General features: G+C 35.5%; 1 protein-coding gene across 1 annotated transcript in view; it reads right to left on the bottom strand.

The window, feature by feature from the left end:
- TBC1D19 (TBC1 domain family member 19) overlaps nt 1-20,369 on the bottom strand; it is a 177,997-nt gene that overhangs the window by 131,870 nt on the left and 25,758 nt on the right. Inside the window, exons 2-4 of the mRNA XM_031010512.3 lie at nt 16,884-16,956; nt 15,670-15,715; nt 9,432-9,507 (exon numbers count right to left, since the gene is read on the bottom strand). Coding sequence (XP_030866372.1) covers nt 9,432-9,507; nt 15,670-15,715; nt 16,884-16,956 — 195 coding nt within the window. The remainder of the gene's footprint in view (nt 1-9,431; nt 9,508-15,669; nt 15,716-16,883; nt 16,957-20,369) is intronic.

Here is a 20,369-nt window from a genome sequence, read left to right as displayed (position 1 = left end):
AAAATGACTTTTAAACCATATATTAAACAAATAGCACGTAAAAAAAACAATGAAATTATAAAGTCAGAAAACTATTTTCTTCACTCTGACAAAAAAAACTAATTATAACCCAGCTATCTAATAGAAAAACATTTTAGTAATTCTTCTCTGATAATAAAAATAATACATCAAACAAAAACAACCAATATTAATATTTTTTCTTTCATTTTTCTATGCATGTATATGTGTGTAATTGAGACATAAAAACACATATATTTTGGATTAAAGTGAAATTATGTTGTTTTATATTTTGCTTTCTCCATATAAGATTATAATGTATGCCTTTTCCTATTCATTATAATTCTTCAAAAATGGACATTTTTGATGCCTATGTAACATTGTTTCTTTTGGAAACAGCAGTCATATTTAAGCAAGCTCTACTGTTTTTCATTTAGATTCTTTTAAATTTTTTACTATTATTACGAACATAAGTTTCTGTGTTTCTGATTCTTTATACAAGGTTCTAGAAGTGGAATTACTAAGTCAAAGGGTCTGAATATTTTCTAGGAATATTCTCTATTTTTTGTTTATGCTATTCATTCGTAATTTTTTAAAAATATCTATTATCTACCATGGGCTGGGGACTGTGCCAGATGTTGGAGATAGAGTGGTGAAAAGAGAGACTCAGGTCCTACTTCACAGAGACTAAAGAATCTAAGTGATGATACAAACAACCCAAGTGTTATAGTAGAGAAGTATAGGGGGCCTCTCATGTGGAGGATGGATGAGACCGGAAAAGTACCTGAGTATCTGAGATCTGGGAGTCAGAGAGCCATCCTAAACAATCTATCATCTCACTTGATAACATAAATGATGTGCAGAAGCTAGCCAGAAATATATGGGATGAGAGGAGGCAGTTTCAAGTATACCCAGAAACATATGGGATGAGAGGAGGCAGTTTCAAGTATAGCCAGAAATATATGGGATGAGAGGAGGCAGTTTCAAATAGACGCAGCGGCATAAGCAAAAGTTCTCCTACTGCAACAAGTGGAAGAGGTCAAGTATGATTAGAGAGAGAGAAAGTATGTGCATGGCAGGTTGGGGAAGAACAGTGTGAGAAGGCAAGAGATGAGACTGGAACTAAAGAGGTCAAGATCATTTCTAGCTTTGTAAGCCATAATAAAGAATTTGATGGGGATGGCATTGAATCTATAAATTACCTTGGGCAGTATGGCCATTTTCATGATATTAATTCTTCTTACCCATGAGCATGGAATGTTCTTCCATTTGTTTGTATCCTCTTTTATTTCATTAAGCAGTGGTTTGTAGTTCTCCTTGAAGAGGTCCTTCACATCCCTTGTAAGTTGGATTCCTAGGTATTTTATTCTCTTTGAAGCAATTGTGAATGGGAGTTCACTCATGATTTGGCTCCCTGTTTGTCTGTTATTGGTGTATAAGAATGCTTGTGATTTTTGTACATTGATTTTGTATCCTGAGATTTTGCTGAAGTTGCTTATCAGCTTAAGGAGATTTTGGGCTGAGACGATGGGGTTTTCTAGATATACAATCATGTCATCTGCAAACAGGGACAATTTGACTTCCTCTTTCCCTAATTGAATACCCTTTATTTCCTTCTCCTGCCTAATTGCCCTGGCCAGAACTTCCAACACTATGTTGAATAGAAGTGGTGAGAGAGGGCATCCCTGTCTTGTGCCATCAAGCTACCAATGACTTTCTTCACAGAATTGGAAAAAACTACTTTAAAGTTCATATGGAACCAAAAAAGAGCCTGCATCACCAAGTCAATCCTAAGCCAAAAGAACAAAGCTGGAGGCATCACACTACCTGACTTCAAACTATACTTCAAGGCTACAGTAATCAAAACAGCATGGTACTGGTACCAAAACAGAGATCTAGATCGATGGAACAGAACAGAGCCCTCAGAAATAACGCCACATATCTACAACTATCTGATCTTTGACAAACCTGAGAAAAATAAGCAATGGGGAAAGGATTCCCTATTTAATAAATGGTGCTGGGAAAACTGGCTAGCCATATGTAGAGAGCTGAAACTGGATCCCTTCCTTACACCTTATACAAAAATTAATTCAAGATGGATTAAAGACTTAAACGTTAGACCTAAAACCATAAAAACCCTAGAAGAAAACCTAGGAATTACCATTCAGGACATAGGCATGGGCAAGGACTTCATGTCTAAAACACCAAAAGCAATGGCAACAAAAGCCAAAATTGACAAATGGGATCTAATTAAACTAAAGAGCTTCTGCACAGCAAAAGAAACTACCATCAGAGTGAACAGGCAACCTACAAAATGGGAGAAAATTTTCACAACCTACTCATCTGACAAAGGGCTAATATCCAGAATCTACAATGAACTCAAACAAATTTACAAGAAAAAAACAACCCCATCAAAAAGTGGGCAAAGGACATGAACAGACACTTCTCAAAAGAAGACATTTATGCAGCCAAAAAACACATGAAAAAATGCTCACCATCACTGGCCATCAGAGAAATGCAAATCAAAACCACAATGAGATACCATCTCACACCAGTTAGAATGGCAATCATTAAAAAGTCAGGAAACAACAGACGCTGGAGAGGATGTGGAGAAATAGGAACACTTTTACACTGTTGGTGGGACTGTAAACTAGCTCAACCATTGTGGAAGTCAGTGTGGTGATTCCTCAGGGATCTACAACTAGAAATATCATTTGACCCAGCCATCCCATTACTGGGTATTTACCCAAAGGATTATAAATCATGCTGCTATAAAGACACATGCACACGTATGTTTATTGCGCCACTATTCACAATAGCAAAGACTTGGAACCAACCCAAATGTCCAACAATGATAGACTGGATTAAGAAAATGTGGCACATAAACACCATGGAATACTATGCAGCCATACAAAATGATGAGTTCATGTCCTTTGTAGGGACATGGATGAAATTGGAAATCATCATTCTCAGTAAACTATCGCAAGGACAAAAAACCAAACACCGCATGTTCTCACTCATAGGTGGGAATTGAACAATGAGAACACATGGACACAGGAAGGGGAACATCACACTCTGGGGACTGTTGTGGGGTAGGGGGAGGGGGGAGGGATAGTATTAGGAGATATACCTAATGCTAAATGACGAGTTAATGGGTGCAGCACACCAGCATGGCACATGTATACATATGTAACTAACCTACACATTGTGCACATATACCCTGAAACTTAAAGTATAATAATAATAAAATAAAAAAATGAAAAATAAAATAAATAAAAATAAAAATAAAAATAAAATAAATAAAAATAAAAATAAAAAAAAGAATTTGAGCTCTATCCTCAAGGTATTGGAAATTTTAGAAAAAGGAGTGACAGTATAGAAGGCAAAAAGACCATTAGGAAGAGGGTGAGAACTGAAGTAATGCAAAATTAACAAAATTATCATTTTTGCCAAGGTTACTGGATGGATAGAGAACAGAATAAATTCAACCACACAGTACATCTTGAGTTTGCCTGAGCATTTCTGAGCTAGATAAACAGACTGAATATCAGGTAATGTAAATTCTGGAGCCAGGCTGACCAGGTTCAAATCTCAGCTCTACCACTTTCTCATTTTGTAAAGTGAGAACTAAGACCACATTAGTAACCCACCTCATAGGGTTATCATGAATATTAAATGAGTGAGTACATGTATAGCACTAGAATATTACCTAGGATACAATTAGGGATCTATATGCTTATTAGTATTGTTTCACAAGAAAACTCATGCACTTATATTTATCACACTGTATGTCTTCAGATACAGCTTTCACTGAAGGGCGTAGCAAAGTATTTCCCAAGGTATTTTACATGGAAATAGGGTTTCATGATCAGTAAGCTTGAACAACACTGGATTAAATAAAATTAAACAGGTTTCTTTCCTGCAGAACTTCTCCAAACCTTTAACATGCCGCAATAATTTGTGAGCAACAAAATTAAAAAATATTAAAACTCAAAGTAGAAAATGAATATCCATGAGTCCATACTGATGTAAATAAATAATTGAATACATAAATAAATGGGGAAGGAGAGAAACTCTTTCATGCAGAAGGATTCCAAATAATTTATGTAGATACCCCTCCCTCAAAGAGGTGGAACATAATTCTCCACTCCTTAAGTATGGTCTATATGTAGTGACTTCCTTCCAAAGAGTACAGTATGGAAAGAGGGAAAAAGAGTAACATTACAGTGGAGAAGGCTCACAAATACTACCTCAGTCAGATGATCAGGGTTAACACCTACAGCGATAAATCATGCTAATAGTATGTACCCTGATATGATGTGATAAATGTAAATGGCACTTTACATCTGTGATCTTCCTCCAAAAAACCCACAATCCCAGCCTAATCATGAGAAAACATCAGATAAATTCCAAGAGACGGATATTCTATAAAATACCTGAACAGTACTTCTCAAAACTGCGAAAGTCATCAAAAACAAGGAAAGTCTGAGAAACTGTCATAGCCAAGAGAGTCTAAAGAGACATGACAACCAAATGTAATGTAGTGTCCTGGATGGGATCCTGGGTCAGAACAAGGACATTAGGTTACAACTAAGGAAGTCTGAATAAACTACGGACTTTAGTTCATAATAATGTATCAACCAATATGGCTCATTAATTATAACGAATGTACCATACTAATGTTAAGAAGTTAATAATAAGGGAAACTGCGTATGAGATCTATGAGAACTCTCTGTGCTAACTTCGCAAAACTCTTCTAAAATACGAAGTCCAGTAAAAATAGTAAAACAAATTGTGAATCATCAAGAGGAAAGCAGTGTTCCTCAATTTGCAAACTTCCTTGTCCAAGGAACCCTTTTTTGTGGAGCATCTGTCAAGGTTAGTATTTAGCAGAAAACATTCCGGGAAATGCTGATACAGAATAAGAAGCTTCATAACCTCATGAGCCCAGAAAATTAAGTACCAGTGTAGCTTGCCAGAAACTGCAGGAAGCTGATTTATAACCCAACTCTGAAGACACAATCAAGAGCTAAGTGAAGTTAAAGTAATTCATAAAACTTTAACTGAAAAAAAAAATGAATTGAATTTTTCCAGGGCAAAATTCAAAATATTTTCTACCCGTGTTTTACTGAATACAAAGTGAAAAGAAACACTAACTGGATTTTTAAAGCTTCTTTTTCATTAAAAAGGGCAAAGAAGAACCTGGTGGGAAACAACTTGTATACTACTCCTTCCCAGTGCACGGACGAAACTTCCTAGTCACTTCCCGCTAGTCACACAGCACTTTTTACTTTGTATTACATCTAGTGTCGAAGTCTTATTTCAATTACTAAACCTTGCAATTACTTGAAGGCAGAATCTGTATCTAATTTATTTCTGAATTTCTGCAGCATAGAATCTTCTACTGAGTAGGTATTCAGTAAATATCCTTAAAATAAATAGTGTAATAATTGGGAAAATAGATGGCTAACTCCTTTACTATCAATCCAACATAAAGTTACTAAGCTCCTGCTACATAAAGGCCAGTGTACTAGATGCAGCAGTTATGTAAAAATGTTTTTAAACTGTTAATTCTTTCAAGAGGCATATAATAAATGTCAGAAAGATGTATACAGAAATTACTATAATAGGCCGGGCATAGTGGCTCACGCCTGTAATCCCAGCACTTTGGGAGGCTGAGGTTGCAGTGAGCTGAGATCATACCACTGCACTCCAGCCTGGGCGATAAAGCAAGACTCAGTCTCAAAAAATAAAAATAAAAAAAAAGCAATTACTATAATAAATTGCAATTTGTGCTAAGGGCCATAAAACAACAGGGAGCTATTCAACAGAGTTCAAGAGAGAGATCCCTTTCAACAGGGGTAATCAATAATAACATCAGAGAAGAGATGCCATCTGAGCTGACCCTCACAAAATAGATAGGATTTTTGTAACATAAAACAGGCAGAAAGGGCTTTCCAGGACAGGAAAACAAGTGTTAATGATGCAAGAGGGAAAGGCAAAATGATTCACTTGGACAGGCACACAGGACAGTTATAAGACAGCAGAGATTGACAAAGTGGAAGGGGAAGGCTGAGGACAGACAGTAAAAATTCTTAAATGCTGGGCTCTGGAATCGGAACTTCATTTTTTAGGCAACTGGGAATAATCATTGAAAGTTTGTTAAAAGGCAGTGAGCTATAAGGGTTTGTCTGCTTATAATTAAAGTTAATAGTATTGAGAGTACATAAGGAGATTAGGAGAGATAGACTGAAAGTTGGGAGGTATAAAAATAAGATAAGGATGTGAATTAAAGCACAATGTCTAAAATAAAGTAAACAATAAAAGGCAACATTATCAGCATTATCACCATCATCATCATTATTGTGTAACAGCCTTGGTAATGAAAAGAAAGAGGAGATTATAAGACTATGGGAAGAAATAATATACAGCACTTGATCACTAGTAACAAAAACAGGAAGTTCAGGAAGAGATGGTCATTTTAAAAAGAACATAAACAGTTTTAGACATGCTAAGTTTGATCTCACAGAAAAAAATGTGCAGCAGACAGTTGATCTTAGAGGATTGGAGCAAAAAGAGATGTGGCAACAAAAAAGAAGGAAGCTGTGGAAGCTTGAATGAGATAACCTGAATATTCTTTATAAAATATAAGTGAGAAATGCTTAAAATGAGTGAGACAGAGGTTGAATTAGGGGCCACATAAGCATGAAAAAGTTTTAGAACAACCTAAATGGAAGACAGACAATGAATAACAAATATAATATTGGCAGACAGCAAAAAGAATCCACTGGAAGTTAAATAAATGAATTGAGACTAGATAATGGTTAACACAGAAATTACATGATTTTCTCTTGAAGTAGTCAAAAGTTTGGGAGAAGAGAGAAAGTAAACAGTAAAAGTAGCCTTAGACTAAGGAGTAGAATGGCAGACAGAACAGAAGTCTGTTGGGGAAGAGATTATGAAACGTAAGGAAGAACATGATGCAATACAAGTCATGTGATCCAAACTAGGTAGCTTTCATGGAAAGAAGAGAGAATTGCCCCCCAAAATAGGGAGCTAAACAACTAAGTGTCTCAAAAAGAACAAATATAGAAAGACAGGTAGATACTTACTGATAGGGGAGGTAATCAGTATGGCCATGGTTAAAGAATCAATTAGCTCAGCAAACCTTATCAAGAGTGTTCTGTGGGCTGGGTACTATGCTAGATGCTGACGATAAAAAGCACAATCCCTGCTATTGAAGAATGAATAATTTAGTGCGGGGATTGGCAAACCTTGTATGAAAGGGAAGATAGTAAATATTTTAGGCTTTGCAGTCCACGGGTATCTATTGCAACCACTTTAGGCTGTCACTGTTGTGCAAAAGCAGCAACAACCAATATGCAAATGAATGAACATGACTATTTTCCAATAAAACATATCTTAGTGATTCATATAGTTTTCATGTGTCACAAGATTATCCTTATTTTGATTTTTCAACCACTTAAAAATGTAAAAAAAGTAAAAATAAAATTCCTAGTTTGCCAGCCCTATAAAAATAGGTGGCAGGTTGGATTTGGCCCAGGGGCTGTAGTTTGCAGATCCCTGATATACATGGGAAAGTCCAGAAAGAAAAGAGAGGAGTATCATACGTGTACCTATCACTCACATATATTCTCAGCAGCTAGCAGTAAGCTCTAAGAGTCGACTTATTATTTACCTATCTCTTCTTTTCAGTCATGATTTTAAAAAAAAAACCTTTATGTTTTGTTTCTTACACCTAGTATGTTAAAACTGATACTTTCTCTATACTGTTTAGAAATTTTCAATTTCACTAAAAAATATTCAGGCCCAACCTTCTTAGTTTTATTTTACTGAGTTTAAATCTTTATTATTATTATTATACTTTAAGTTTTAGGGTACATGTGCACAACGTGCAGGTTTGTTACATATGTATACATGTGCCATGTTGGTGTGCTGCACCCATTAACTCGTCATTTAGCATTAAGTATATCTCCTAATGCTATCCCTCCCCTCTCCCCCCACCCCACAACAGTCCCTGGTGTGTGACGTTCCCCTTCCTGTGTCCATGTGTTCTCATTGTTCAATTCCCACCTATGAGTGAGAACATGCGGTGTTTGGTTTTTTTGTCCTTGCGATAGTTTGCTGAGAATGATGGTTTCCAGTTTCATCCATGTCCCTACAAAGGACATGAACTCATCATTTTTTATGGCTGCATAGTATTCCATGGTGTATACGTGCCACAATTTCTTAATCCAGTCTATCGTTGTTGGACATTTGGGTTGGTTCCAAATCTTTATAACAAAAAAAACCCCACAATTCTTTCATATAGTTATTATTTATTATGCTTTATGACAAATTGATAAATAAACATTAACTGATTTCCAGCCCTAAAAGATACCACCTAGAGATAGAAATATATACTTCCTCAAATATCTCCAAGGTTTTTATTTATATTGCTTCTTTTCACCATCTAATTTTTTGATGGTTTTTTTAAATAAAAATAAAAGTCAAAAAAAGTGCCTAATTTCCACTGTTGTGGAATGTGATGACTCTGCAGAAAATTTTCAAGAGCAGAAGAACCATGATGATAACTGTGGAAGCTGAGTGATGGGTTCATGGGAGTTCTTTGAGGTACCTTTGAAATATTCCATACCAAAAAAGGTTTTAAAAATCCATCTCTGAGGCTATGCTGAAGAATGAAGGTCGACTGACTGTGGTGCTCATTACGTGCCTCAGCAGTCGCAGTCACAGAGTCCTACTCAACCAGCACTGTGAGGAAGGCTTACGGACAGGACTGGACTGAGGGGAGGTGAGTGAGGCTGTGCTGAGATGAAGGACAGTTAAAAGAGCTAGGGGCATGTGCTAGAACTTCTTGAGCTTCCATTTTAACAACTATTCATAGTTTTTATGCTTAAATTATTTTATTTTGTCATTTTATTCTTAGTTTTTTGCCAACCCATTTTGATAGCAGGTTTATCAGAGTTCTATAATAGCATACAATTAATAGGTGACAGCCTATTGCGAGAACAAATATATTTTAAACACACTTTCAATAACACTGGCTTCAAAGGCCAAAATTTTAAGGAAAGAGGGTGTCAGTTCATTCACATTTCATTCCTTTAATATCACAGGCCATGAAGAATAGATTGCCACATTACACTTCTACCATATTTTAAATTGCAGGCCAGTATAGTAGATGATTTTTCCCCTTCTACCCCATTTTTTCCAGGGTTGCCATAGTTAAATAGGTATGATCCTTGGTTACTGAATATAAAATGGGAGAATATACAAATACCATTAACATAAATTTAGTGGTTCTTACCCAGTATTTCATAATTAATAATACATACTCCTGACATCAATAATGATCTTTTGCTCTGTATTACATAACTTGGCATGAAAAAATAAAATGAAATGGAACAATAGCCAACCTGTGCTTTCCTCATGTATACCAAAGGTTCTTTAAGATGTTCAGGAGGTGCAGCAGGATGACTAGGTAAAGGAAACCTAGGAGCAAAAAGAGGCAGCTAAATATCACACATTATTCTCTTGGTTAGATATTACTTACCTCTGTAGTCCATGTTATAAACTGTTTTCCCAGTAACATTTCATTTTATATTCAAAATGTACTGTTTTTATTAAGAAAATAGATTGATGTAGTCAACAAATACTTGGGCCATTCTAGGTACTAAGTATAAGGTGGTGATTGAGATAACATTCTCTGTTCTCATGGACGTAACATTCTCGTGAAGAAAGCCAATAATCACAAACACATAGAAATAAAATAATATCAGATTGCAGTAAGTGCCATGAGAAAATGAAAGCAGGGTAATAAGACACAATAAATTTGGTGGTCAGTGAAGTCCTCTTAGGGGATTTTATATTTAAACCAAGACATGAGTGTGAAGGAGCCAACCATGCAAAGATCTGGGGGAAGAATATTCCAAGCAGAGGGATGGCAAGCACAAGAATTCTGAGGAGGTAATGCTTGAAATGTTTAAGGATCAGAAAAAGTCAGGGCCACTGGAACATAATGACTGAAGTGCAGAGTGGTATGAAATCACAGATAGAAAAGGCAGTAGGAAGACATGATGGTTCAATGTTTATTTGGAGATTCCAATCCATTTCACAACAATATATAACTCCTCTTGAAATTAGTCACCAGACTTATACCTACAGCAAAACAGTCATGTTCCAATAATCAGGAAGCATAGACTGAATTCTCAATAAATTCCTGGTCCAAAGTGGGACAAAAGCATGTAAAAGGTTAATAATATTCGAAACCACTTGCATCTGTCCTGGAGCCTACATGTAAAAGGCTAAACTGTCCATAGAAACATTGCTGGAATAGAGAAAGGCAACCTATCCAACCTAATCTATAAGACAGTTTCACAAATTGATTATTTCTGGCAAATTATTTTTCTACTAAAATCTACATTTCATGTACCTTTCACATTCACAAATGAAAAAAAAGTTAAGTCTCTAGATACCTTGATATTTGTTGTCTTATATGTAAAACAGTATAAAAACTATCTCACATTGTCCAATATACCATTTGCTTCCACTTTTAATGGTAATTATGTCGAAATTTAATAAAGCTTAGAAATTTAGGATTAAGGCCAAGCGTGGTGGCTTATGCCTGCAATCCCAGCACTTTGGGAGGCCGAGGTGGGTGGATCACGAGGTCAGGAGCTCGAGACCATCCTGGCTAACATGGTGAAACCCCGTCTTTACTAAAAATACAAAAAAATTAGCCGGGCGTGGTGGCGCATGCCTATAGTCCCAGCCACTCGGGAGGCTGAGGCAGGAGAATGGCGTGAACCTGGGAGGCAGAGCTTGCAGTGAGCCAAGATTGCACCACTGCACTCCAGCCTGGGCAACAGAGCAAGACTCCATCTCAAAAAAAAAAAAAAAAGAAATTAAGGATTAAAATTTGAGAGACTTTACTGATGATCTTAATAGTTATTTAATGATCAAAGAAACATATCCAAAATACAGGTAACAAGAGGAGACAACTTGAAAGTCATTCATATTAAGACCAAAATCAAGTTATTTATTTTTTCAGAAATATTTAATGACAACCTACTCAATATAAAAGAGATACAGAAGTGAACAAAACTAGCTAAAATACCTGCCCTCATGGAGCTTACATTTAGTAATATGCAGAGATAAGAGTTGCCAGATAGGAAAAATGCACAGAAACTTATACAGCACACTTGACTCTATTTTTTCTTGTCCCCCAAGTCTCCCTAAATAACTTAAGATGTTCTACCCACTGACAGTAAACTATTTTAGGCAATCATTATTCCTTGCCTACATTTATCCAGCAGGTTCCTAAGTGCTTCCAGACTGTTTTCAACCTATTCACCAATTTGCCTGGATGTTGGCCAGAAGTGATGTCTTCCTTATTCACCAGTAATTGTAACTCCAGCATTGAGCAAAATGCCTGGTACACAGTAGATAACCAATATATTGTTGAATGAATAAAATGCAAATTTGATCATGTTACTATTTTACTTACAATTTTTAAATGGTACCCAAATGCTTTTAGGATCCAGTCTACAAAGTCTTAAGAGGCATAATCCTGTTTATAAATCTAGAATCGTCCTTAGCCATGATCCCTTCACCTGCTACCATTCAGCCATACAAACTTTTGTACCATGTTTGCACCACACTCTTTTCCACTTCTAAATCTCTGAGCCTGCTATTCCCTTCTGCCTGAAGTGCTTTTCTTCTCTACTCTTTCCCCTGACAAACTCTAGCTTAGCTTTCTGATCTCAGCCTGGATATTGCTTCTTTTGGTAAGCCACCATGACATCCCCAAATCTAAGTTAAATGCCGGCCTTATGTGTTCCTTGTATTTCCCTAATCATTGCACTTATTTTACTGCACTGTAATTGCCTCTTTAAAGTCTGTATGCCCAACTGGGATGTAAGTTCCAGGAGACAAAGACTGTCTAGCCTGTTCATTATCAACAGCACCTGGCTCTGTGCACAATAGCAAACATACAGTAGCATTTCAAACTAAGAGGGCAAAGAAGAACTGTATGTTTAGGACGTTTCAGAGGTACCCAGGTCTACTGCTTGAGCACTCTCCCAGTGAAAGCCATGAATGTGTACGAAGACTTACCCAAATCTGTGGTCTAGTGTAAGGTATCCATTATCTAACATCTTTCCATTTTAGGCCCACTACTGTTTGACACTTGTAACTCTCTAAGGTATGGTAGACATTTGCATATATCTACTATAACAGCAAACTATGCTATATGTTTTTATAACTTGCACATATAGAATAAGATTGTTAAGGTTTATTTACTTCTTTATGTTCCTTGAGGGAAAAAGAATAGGTCATCTAATTTCTTATAAACTGCTCTGTACAAAGTACAATGAAGACTAACACACAGAAATAAATTGATCTATTTTCATTTTGCATGTAAAGATTGTCTTAAATACAGTAAGGCTAAGACTAATAATTGCACTGTCTCCTCAGTTCAACAAATATTTGTCATGTGTTAGCATTGGTAGGTGGCTTAATAACTATTTGCTGACTCAATGTCATTTATTTGATGCTATAGGAAATATGAAAGAAATGTAAGACACAATTTTTGTTCCAGAACATTTTTAATCCAGTCAAGAGATAAGACATAGACCTATGTGAGACATAGTAAAATGTATGGGCTTTGGAATTATATAGCTGGAGGTTAAGCCCTAGCAGTGCCATTTGCTAGCTATATGATCTTCAACAAGTTACTTACGTTTTCTGCCATGGTTTGAATGTTTGTCCTTTCCAAAACTCATGTTAAAATTTGCAATTGTAACAGTATTAAGAGGTGGGGTCTTTCAGAAGTGATTAGGCCGTAAGAGCTTCACCTACGTGGGTGGGATTGGTGCCATTATAAAAGGGTGGGTTAAACCCCCTCTTGCCCTCTCACCTTCTGCCATGGGACAATGCAGCAAGAAGGCTCTCACCAGATGCTGGCACCTTGATATTGGACTTCCCAGCCTCCAGAACTGGGAGCCAATAAATTTCTGTCCATTATAAATTACCCAATCTCAGGTATTCTGTTATAGCATCACAAGACAAACTAAAACATGGTTTAAGCCTCAGTTTTCTCTTCTGTAAAATGGTGATCATAATAAATTTTACTTCATAGGGTTGTAATGAAGATTATATGGAATAAGCCAATGCATATAAAGTGTTGGCATAAAATAAGCATTCAATCACTGTAAATTATCATTAATACTAAATAGTTATTAACACAATAATAAATATATAACTAATTGTTTTAAATGAATGGAAAAGATAATTAAAGTATGCAATCTGAAATGGAGAGTGCTAACCTAGACTAGTTTAAAATTTCATGTAAATAAAAAAATACAGAAAATTTTCTAGTGTATTTGTTAAATAAGAAACTGACCAAAATCTTTGTAATGCTTACTAAAACAAGTAAAATGAAGTGTGCTGTTTTCAGTCTGTATAGTCTGTATAGCTCATGTGTTCTATACCTCTGTTAGGCATAAGGATGTGTATTTTTTATCTCGCATTGTTTAATATTACCTAATGAATATTCATACTTTCCTTTCCTTATTCATCCATCTAATGGTTGCTGCCAATGAAAAATGCAACAGAATACGCTAAGTCTTCTTTATTCTTTTGACTTATGTTAGGCGAAATGTTTCTTCCCCACCCCTGATGTGCACTTCCATATGAAAAGAGTTCCATTACTGTAACATTCTTGGACTCTCTCTAAGGCTTAACTCAATACACCACAAGAGAGGTTTAATGCCTTATTCAACTTTTAAATTTGAGAAGAATAAACTGAACATACTGCCCCTGATCCAATGCTATTTGACTGGAAGGTTAAATCCATTTAATTCTGGAGTTCAGTTGAAAGACTAATTTTGCTCTCATACTAAGCTATGTCCTCCTATCTAGTCTTTATCGGTAATAAAAGTGTAATTTTGATCTCCCATCTGCTTTTTTGTTTTATCTTGTTTCTTAATTTGTTCAGAACCCAAGTGAGGAATAAAAATAATATCACTGGACTGCTTAAAAAAATCCCAACGAGTTATTCAGAAAATATATACTTAAAGTTCTATTGTACAGAATGCCAACAATATGATAATGAATTAAACACAGTCCCTCCCCTATCAAGTAAAAGGTCAGTAGGTCACACAGAACAATTTTCAGGAATATCAGTAATATTGCCTCAGATTGAGAATCCAGTGTTTGGAATTATACACAACAGGCACCTTTAGTACATATTGTAAATTTAAAACCTTACTTGTCATGATAAATGTCTATTCCTTTGGTGACTGCCAAAGGTACTGTCACAGTACTTACTGCTAAAGGTATGGTCACAGTCAACTTCAATTATTAGATAGCACTTATATCTAACATTATTTAAGAATTCAAATCCAACTGGGAAGATGGATTTGAGCAAAGCAAAGAAGCAAATGCTAATTCTTTAAAAATTGTATCTAAAGCACATGTGCATAGGGGTTCATCTGAGTCTCTTTATTTTAGAAACAATTCTGGTAAGCTGCATTATGTCATTTCCCAGTTAACAAACTGGAAAGGTCAACTTGAAAATGGGAATGTTAAACACTAGAGAATGCTACAGACATAAATACAGTGATAGCAGTAAAGGAAAAAAAAAAAGCAGACATGGGAACGCAATTAGACTTGGGAACTCTGTTAGACTATGAACTCCATGAGGGCAGAAATTGTTTATTGTTCTATACTATATGCTCAGTGCTTAGTACGGTGCTGCCACATGGTAGGTATTCAATAAATAATTGACAAGTAACAGAACGTTGGAGAAACTACAAAAGCTAACATTCTGGATCTACATTTTTTTTAAATGGCAAACAGTTCTATACACCTTAATAGACCCTGATGTTAAATCTAAATAAACAGAAACATGGATATTCTTAATAATGACAGCAATTTTGCCAAAGAACAAAAAAGATAATCATGTTTAGAATGGATAGTTTATAAAGACACAAAAAAGTGTAATACCCAAAATGACAACAATAAAAAGAATATTAGTAAGCTTCAGTTATCTGAAATATTAACTTCAGAGAAACATCTTATTCCCTAATTACACTAGATAAATGAATTGTTAATATAAAATAATGGGTGGGGCCAGGCACAGTATTGCATACCTCTAATCCCAGCACTTTGGGGGGCCAATGCAGGTGGATCACTTGAGGTCAGGAGTTCGAGACTAGACTGGCCAACATGGTGAAACCCTATCTCTACTAAAAATACAAAAATTAGCCAGGTGTTGTGGCAGGGGCCTGTAATCCCAGCAACTTGGGAGGCTGAGGCACAAGAATCACTTGAACCTGGGAGGCGGAGGTTTCAGTTAAGCCAAGATCATTGCACTGCACTCCAGCCTGGGCAACAGAGTGAGACTCCATCTCAAAAAGAAAATTTAAAAAATTCAATAGTGGGTGGTAAAAAAAAAAACAAAAACACCTATTTCTTATTATTTGTCAGGCAAGACGGTAGTAATTTTTAATTGTATCAACTTACTTGAAATGCTGTATAAATATTAATGATAAATAATAATACAACAAGTATATATAACAATACTAGTTTTATTACTCACAAAGTAAATATAGCTAAACAAAATACTATTGTAAAATAGGTGGGAAAACTCACACACTCAGTTCACTATAAACAGCATTCTGAAGTTTCTTCTCCCAACCTGTTTTTTAAAAAAAGAATAAAATATATGAACATACTAGTTTTTAAATAAACATACATTACAATTAAATTTATCTCAATAAAACTTTGGCATCATATTTATTTGTGAAAGAATTTTGTCAACTGCCAATCCCTATGTAAAGCGTTATTAAAGATTATTTCCTATACACTTACCATATCCCTTGGCTAACACTGAGTAGCAAAGTCATGACATGATATTTTAAAATAATATCATTATTGCACCATTTTACCAAGTTGGGAAGAACATTTCCTTTTTCACTATCAAAGTGCTCAATGAATGTCAAAATCTTCAGATGTTGTACTACTAAAGCTATAAGGAATGTGCCAAGTGAACGGCAAAAAACAGCCACCTGATGAAGATAGATGACAAGTATCTAGTTATAATTCACACGTCAGCGAAGTCCTGGACGACAGAGGCAGATTATTGTGAGTTACCAATAGTCAGACGAGTTAGCTCAGCTGCTAACTATCTGGGTCAACCATTTAACATCTCAGTTCCCATATACAGATGTTGGACTAGGGAACCTCTCTCTCCTCTTGCTCTATGAAAAGTTAGAATTTTCTTTTTATTTTCTGTGAAAGCATAAAAGGAAAAAAGTCACAACTGAAAAGTAAAATGAAAAATTACTTAACTAAGGAGATACTTAACACCTTATGGATGTATTTATCCATCAGAATATTACCGGTAAGGTAAACAGTATTTAAAACCAACTAATGCAAAGGAGTCTTTCTCACAGAGTTCTTGAATTTTTGCACCATTTTGTTAAAATGTCTAATAGTTCTAATTCTCTCTAAATAGAAACCTATTTGGCCATAGTTTTCACAATTTTGAATGAGTAATTGGAAGGCTGGGGATAAAATATTATTTATTTTGCCTTGCAAGAGTATCCAAGAGAGAGAATACAGTCATGGGTTCTTAGTTTCTGTTTCTGACTGGGCCAGTAAAGCCCTTTCCTCATCTCTCTTTTCTGCTTATCACTAGAGACAGAAACCAAAAACCATGGCTTCAGCCTGCTAAAAGCCTAAAACAAAACAAAACAGAACGGCAACAAAGTAAGGTGGTTGTACAAGCTTGAGGGCTTAAAGAATTAGGAATAAATAAAACATTTTCTTATTTTGCCTTAAGTTATTAGGAAAAACTTACAAACCTGATATTTTAAAGAATTCCTTAATATCTTCTTTCAGTGATTCAAGTTTAATCTCAGGTCTCTGAAGACTGGCCTAAGAATAATAATAATAATAAAAAAGAAAGATAAGGAAGGAAAAGATATCCAGAGTAAATCATTTGGGTTGATATTTAGAACAAAGGAAATGTTTAAAAAGGAGTGTTCAAAAATGTATACTACTTGAAAAATCCTCTTTGAAGATAGAGCTTAGAACTATCTAGAATAGCTTATAAGAAAGAAGACTTTCTCACTAACTCTTAAAGGATCTGTGACAGTATACTAAAGTCTACTAAAACTATAAAAACTTGGAGATTATGAGTCCTTATCATCTTTATCTAGGGTCTCAAGTTGGAAAAATACTCAGATTTTATAAATTCATTGCCTTGATATTATATTAAATATATATGGCACCTGTATCTAATGACTAAAAAACCAGTTGCATCCATGTAAATGGATCTTTGCACAGTGTCTTCCTCTTTGGATTGCTTCTCAGTGTAAATGCATTGTGTATATTTGTAGAAAATACATAAAACTACTAGTTCATAAATGTGTGTTATTAGTGTTTTATCTTCAAGTGCATGTTTCCTATTCTACTGGTTTTTCACACTGTAATTTTTATCAAAAATATAATTTTTCCTACTTGTAATGGCTTTGATTACTCTCAAAGTGTTAATGTTCCATCACCTAGCTCTGTCAAATTCTAGCAGCATACTTCTTCAGAAGGAATTTCTATTAGAGGATCTCAAATAGAGTATTTCAAACCTAAGAAATCAAAAATTGGTCTTATCCTCCACTTACTGTCTTGTTCCTTCTCTTACATTTTTTAAATCTTCATCAATAAAATTACCATTTACCAGATCTTCCAAGTTAGAAACTTCAAATTTATTCTCAATTCCACACTAACTCTTCCAAGATTCAATCCCTTTCTGGGAGATGGCACTGGTGGCAGTGAGATTTTCTTAAAAACCTCCTTGATTTCCACATAAAAACAGACCAAGCAACTAGATAGCAAAGCCAAATCCCTTGGAAAATATTCACAACAAAACTAGATGATAAGCTGTCCCCCAGAAATACAAGCAGCTGAGGATAAACCAACTGCCACAAGATCTCTAAGACATCAACATCTGTACAGGAAGAAGCAGAAGAAAGCAACTGACTATCTGATGTAGTGAAAACAAAAGAACCCAAAGTAGTCAACAAACATACATTTGAACACATGATGAGCCAACTTTAGAGCAGAAGTTAAAACAGGGAAGGGTTTTGCCTAATTCAAATATAGCCAGGTGATATCTGAAGAGACTGGAGCAATCTAGTACCTATAAATTCTTAAAACTGACCAATCAAGGCTCCCTTTCCAAAGTCTTGAAATGTTGATAGAGTAATAAAAAAGGAGAATGATAGGGAACTAACTCATTACCTTAAACACTGGTAAATAATGAAAAAGGCATTTATGCTGCCTTTCCTATTGGCACTATACCACTGGACATCCACACAGTAAATGAGGGGAAATGATTCTTTGCAAAATAATTCTAGCTAATAACTAAAACAGATATGATACAATTAGAATATCACAACTTTGCAATCCCCAATGAATTACTAATTCTGGGCATTGAGCAAAAACAGCTGCTCACATTGCAAAAGAGATAATCAGACATTATGTGGTTTTCAATGAAAGAACACTCTACTGCTATTGTCAGGCCAAAGGGATAATACCTGAGTCTGATGAAGCTTCTGGGTCCACCTGTCAACTTATAAGACATACAAAGGGCAGAGGAACATGTTGAGCTATACCATGAGTTTACAACAAGAAAGGTCTCCAGGCTATGGGAAATTCTAAAGTCAAATAGCCTAGTTCTTCAGCTGATAAACTGTAAGGAAAAAGAAAGGAAGGAGAGAAAACCTATAGCTTAAAAAAAAGACAAAGACATTTAAAAAATAGGCAGGACTAAGTTATAGTGTCTAGAGACATATATTTGATTAATAAAATTATCAAGGAATGCAGAAAATATAAAAATACTCAATGTCACTAATCACTAAAGAAATGCAAATCAAAACTGCAATGAGATACCATTTCACACCAGTCAGAATGGCTTCAATTAAAAAGTCAAAAAATAACATGCCAGGGAGGCTGTAGAGAAAAGGGAACGTTTATACACTGCTGGTGGGAATGTAAATTAGTTCAGCCATTGGGGAAAGCAGTTTGAAGATTTCTCAAAGAACTTAAAACAGAACTACCATTTGACCCAGCAATCCCAATTACTGGTATATATCCAAAGGAATATAAATCATTCTACCATAAAGACATATGCATGCCTATGTTCATTGCAGCACTATTCACAATAGCAAAGAAATGGAATCAACCTAAATGCCCATCAACAGTAGACTGGATAAAGAAAATGTGGTACATATACACCATGGAATACTACACAGCCATAAAAAACAATGAGATCACGTCTAGCAACATGGATTAAGCTGGAGACCATTATCCTAAGTGAACTAAGAGCAGGGACAGAAAAACGAAACCCACATGTTCCCACTTATAAGTGGAAACTGAACATTGAGTACACATGGACACAAAGAAGGGAACAATAGACACCAGGGCCTACTTGATGGTAGAGGGTGGGAGGAGGATGAGGAATGGAACTACCTATTGGGTATTATGCACACTATCTGGGTGACGAAATAATCTGTACACCAAACCCGTGACAAACAATTTACCTATATAACAAACCTGCACATATGCCCCTGAAACTAAAAGTTAAGAATAAAATATCTAACAGAACAGCTAAAAAAAAAAAAAAGAAATGCAGAAAAGTGATTACCATAAATATCATGTTATCAGAAACGGAGGGGTTTGTGATTGGGATGGGGCAAATGGAGAGGTTTCCAGTGTGGCAGGCAAAGTTTAACTTATAGGGTGGTCATTACAAAGTCCTTCACCCCATAACAATACATTATAGATTTGTATCTATAACATAAATATAAATTTATATACTTATGGGCTAAAAAGGTTCAAAAAAGACAGGAAAAAATGTCCTCCCAATCTATACTTTCTCTCCATTTTAAAGTCCCACATTTAGTCTAAGACAAGTCTTTCTCATTTGAATTACTGCAACCACCTCTAAATTGGGCTTCTTGCCACCTTACTTAAATTGTGACCACTTCCACCTGGCATTCTCAAAACTCCCTTACTCTATTTTTTCTTCTTACTTAGCATTTCTCACCTTCTATTATACTGTATGATTAATTTATTTACTATGTTTATTGGTATATCATCTATCTCATTACATTGCAAGCGGTAAGCTCCATTAGGGCAGACATTTCTGCCTTTTTTTTACTATCTGTATCCCAAGTGCCTAGAACCTAAGTTGTTTTCACACAGTAGGTGCTCAATAAATGTTTATCGAATGAATGAACCAATTTTTCCCTTTTCCAATCTATCTTCCAGCATTTCTTCCTAAAACATAA

The sequence above is a fragment of the Gorilla gorilla genome, chromosome 3, assembly GCF_029281585.2.
Source record: "Gorilla gorilla gorilla isolate KB3781 chromosome 3, NHGRI_mGorGor1-v2.1_pri, whole genome shotgun sequence".
NCBI lineage: Eukaryota > Metazoa > Chordata > Mammalia > Primates > Hominidae > Gorilla > Gorilla gorilla.
The sequence above is the reverse complement of the archived record's forward strand: the minus strand, read 5'-3'. Positions and strand labels throughout refer to the sequence as shown.